Source organism: Pygoscelis adeliae, unplaced genomic scaffold (assembly GCF_000699105.1).
Source record: "Pygoscelis adeliae isolate BGI_AS28 unplaced genomic scaffold, ASM69910v1 Scaffold262, whole genome shotgun sequence".
In the NCBI taxonomy this organism is placed as follows: domain Eukaryota; kingdom Metazoa; phylum Chordata; class Aves; order Sphenisciformes; family Spheniscidae; genus Pygoscelis; species Pygoscelis adeliae.
In genome coordinates, this window is record NW_008824184.1 from 1864672 (window position 1) to 1868194 (window position 3523).

Genomic DNA, 3523 nt, shown 5'->3' on the forward strand with positions numbered 1-3523 from the left:
CGGGGCTCCGCTCCCACCGCCCCGTCCCAACGCCTTTTTTTTGCTGCGCAGCTCCGGAGATGGCTGCGGAGAGCACCGGGGCGGCCCCGGCTGCTGTGCCCTCCTGTTTGGAGGGGAAGGGCCCCGGGGAGCGGGCGGCCATCCTCCACCAGCACCTCGGCCGCAGGGAGATGACCGACGTGATCATTGAGACCATCCAGCCGCGGCCAGGTACCGGCCTCGGGGGGACGAAGCGCCTTTTTTTGGGTCTGCGGTTGTCGCCCACCCCGCTTGGGTGGCAGCCCCTTATTGCGGAAGGGGAGCGCAGCGCTTCCCAGGCGCTGGCCCCCCCGGTGAGAGCTGTCTGTGGGGGTGGGGGTGGTGGAGGTGCTGCTGGGTGCGCGGGTTTTGAGTCAGTCATGCGGTTCGGAAAACAGGTAGGGAAGTTAAGGAATGAGTGTTGGGGTCCGGATGGGAGAGCTGGTTATCGCTGGCAAACGTTTCCCACTCTGTAAAGGGTTAATTTACTTTGGGCTATGCCGCGGGCTGGTTGGCGTTTGCAAGGGCAAACGCCCTGGCCCGTAGGAACGGGACCGTTCAGCTCTGCAGACGTTAAATTCCCTGATAGAGGGCAAGTTTCAAGACAGAAACTCCCAAGTCGTGTCCAGTGTCTGAGCCGCCATCAGAGCAGGGCAGGAGGAGCAGCTGGCTGCCGCGGGGCTCTCCTCGCCCGTGCTCGGCAGACCTGTCCTGGTTGCTTCGTGTTGATGCCAGTGCCTGCTGGGATTTCACCGGGCACGGTACAAAACTCGCCGTAGCTTGATCCGCAGCACCGGGTCCGGGCAGGGGCTTGCACCGGCTGTCTGGCAGCTCTGGAGTTTCTCCTGGAACAGCAAAGATGAGAGGTGTCTCGTTCTGCTGCTTTCCAGGGTTGTAATTTGACTTCTCGGGGTGCTGTTGTGTACATGCAGGCTGTGCTCAGGGAACAGCAGACGTTTCTGATGCGCCATTAGTAATGTGGAAACTTTTGATTTGTAAAAGATGAAACAAAAGCTGCCATGGAAGGAAGAAAATCTTCAGAAGCTGCATCTGCCGAGGACAAAAATAAACATGACGATCAAAGTAAAGAGCGTGAGGCTGCTCCAGACTCGCCTTCAAAACAGCTCCCTGACCAGATTTCCTTCTTCAGTGGGAATCCCTCAGTTGAAATCGTTCACGGCATTATGCATCTGTACAAAACAAAGTAAGAATGCTTGACTAATTGTAGCTCTAGTGGGAACAGCGCTTCTGAATAATGCCGCCAGCCGGAAGGGTGAGTCTGTCACCCCGGGGCTGTGGCTCCTGAGCCTGGACAAACGGGAAGGGTGACTTGCACGCGGGAGGGCAGACGGGTCCTTGTGCTAATGGTGGAGCTTGAGGCTGGCCCGGGTCCCCCAGCTGTGGGTGATGCCGCTCCAGCTGGAGAGGGCTTGTCCCAGGGGCTGTAATAGCATAAGACAAATGCAGGTTCCTAAAAAAGGACATTTGAAAGCAGCTTCTCAAGGGATCCCACAAGTGAATTCTGATCCCCAGGGTCTTGGCGACAGGCCTGGGGAGCTGTCTGAGGGAGGAGGTTTCATCCCGTATTTCAGGGATTACAATTCCATGCCGTTCCCCTGTAATTGCCTGAGAACTTCCATTTCGGGTCTTCCTGAAGGCTATCGGGAGACACCAAATGGGTATTTGAAATACTAACAAACATTGCTCATTTGTTCTAGGAACAGTTCTGAGCATCTGTGGCTTGCCAACTTCAACTGTTTTCATAGAAAAACAGATGTCAAATTATTCCTGACAAAACCACTGAGCTGCCCAGTTTAATCCTTTGCTAAAAAGTAATAGTTTCATGTGGGTATGTTGGACGCTTACCCCAACCCCTTGCTTCTCTTTCTTAATGTCTACAAATGTGCAAAAGAGGATTAAGATTGACAGCAAAGCTGTTGTAGTAACTGCGGCTGTTGGAAGTGTGATGTATCCAGCTCTGCCTTTGTCCTCGCTGAAATGACATGAAGTTGTGTCACTGTTGTCTTATCAGCAAGATGACCTCTTTAAAAGAAGATGTAAGGCGCAGCGCCATGCTTTGTATCCTCACTGTTCCTGCGACGATGACCAGTCATGACCTGATGAAGTTTGTGGCTTCCTTCTATGAAGTAATTGAGCACATGAAAATCATCCGAGATTCCACTCCAAACCAGTACATGGTGCTGATAAAGTTTAGCTCGCAGGTAAGAGCTGGAAGTCCCTTTGCTGAAGAAGGGATGGCGCTGTCATATACAGCTGCTGTTTAGGAGCGCTCTCTGGCTTCGCTGGCCAGCTGTTAGCCAAGATTGCACTTTACCGTCGGCGAAACAGTCCTGTCCTATTGCCCAGAGCTTTCCCGGGGCTGTTGGCTAGGATTAGTCCCACACCTTGGCCTGGAGGCAAGTGTCTGCCATGTTCTAGCTATTCTGTTTCTTGATGGCAGGATATTTAAAAAAAATAGTAAGGATACACAGTTCTCTGCTATCTCAGAGCATATTCAGAAAGGGAGTGATGCGATGCGCTATGCTGAACAGAAAGGACCCAGCAGGGGGGCTTTCTTTGCATTTTAGGAAAGACTTGTTCTGCTTTTCTGAGGAGCTGGGTGGTCTCACAGCCACTGCCAGTACAGTGTGAAAAGGACAGTCTCCCCCAAAACTGAGAGTCTGAGGGACGAGTTGATAACCAGACACCACAGTTTGCTGCTCACGTGTCTTCTTGAACTATGTAGCTTTAAGCATATTAAATTAAATCCCTGCCAATTCTTGTGTGGACCCTCTCACTCGTACCTTCTTTTCTCCCAATTGCAAACGACTGATTTTGGGGTTGGGGAGAGGTTTCCCCCAGCCGTGAATACCGTGTGAGATATTTCCCGTGCCTGTTGTGCAGGTGCAGTATTTGTGTGCGTTTTGTGCCACTTGCTGTAGTGGCAAAGATGCATTTTGTATATCGCCGTGTCAAATTCCACGGGTGGATATCTAGTGCTAAACAGCCTTGCAGCAAATCTGTAAACGTGCACTCAATTCACCCTGAACTTCCTGTTTCTTAGGAAATTCCCTGAAGCCCTGTTCCCCAGTAGCCCCTAAAGGCAGCAAAAGCAAATCTCATGGGCCTTTACGCTTCTGGATGGAGTGACCAGGAATATGGGAGTGTGGCATTCAGCTAATTTGCCTTGATCTGGTGTGATCGTTTGTGAGAGAAAGGATTTGGGGAGGTTACCGAGTGAAAACAGATGATGTGTTTGACGGGTTTTGTTTTGGTTTTGCCTCTTTGCAAGTGACTCTCGGGCATGGTTCAGAGCGTGCCTGAATTGTGACCGGTGAAATGGATCCTTTCCCACAGTTAAATTGTTGTTCCTTTCCCGACGCAAGTATCGGTGTCCTGCAATGTGGCCCTCTTAAATTTTTGCAGAGACCAAATTTGCTCTGCAAATGCACTGAAAATGCTGACAAAGGGCAAAAGAGATGCTGAAGGGAAATCCGTTATTCCT

General features: G+C 51.4%; 1 protein-coding gene across 1 annotated transcript in view; it reads left to right on the forward strand.

The window, feature by feature from the left end:
- Nucleotides 1-57: 57 nt before the first annotated feature.
- The window catches only part of BRAP (BRCA1 associated protein), a 14358-nt gene continuing 10892 nt past the window's right edge, over nucleotides 58-3523 (forward strand). Inside the window, exons 1-3 of the mRNA XM_009334419.1 lie at nucleotides 58-210; nucleotides 1021-1222; nucleotides 2051-2240. Coding sequence (XP_009332694.1) covers nucleotides 60-210; nucleotides 1021-1222; nucleotides 2051-2240 — 543 coding nt within the window. The 5' untranslated portion in view covers nucleotides 58-59. The remainder of the gene's footprint in view (nucleotides 211-1020; nucleotides 1223-2050; nucleotides 2241-3523) is intronic.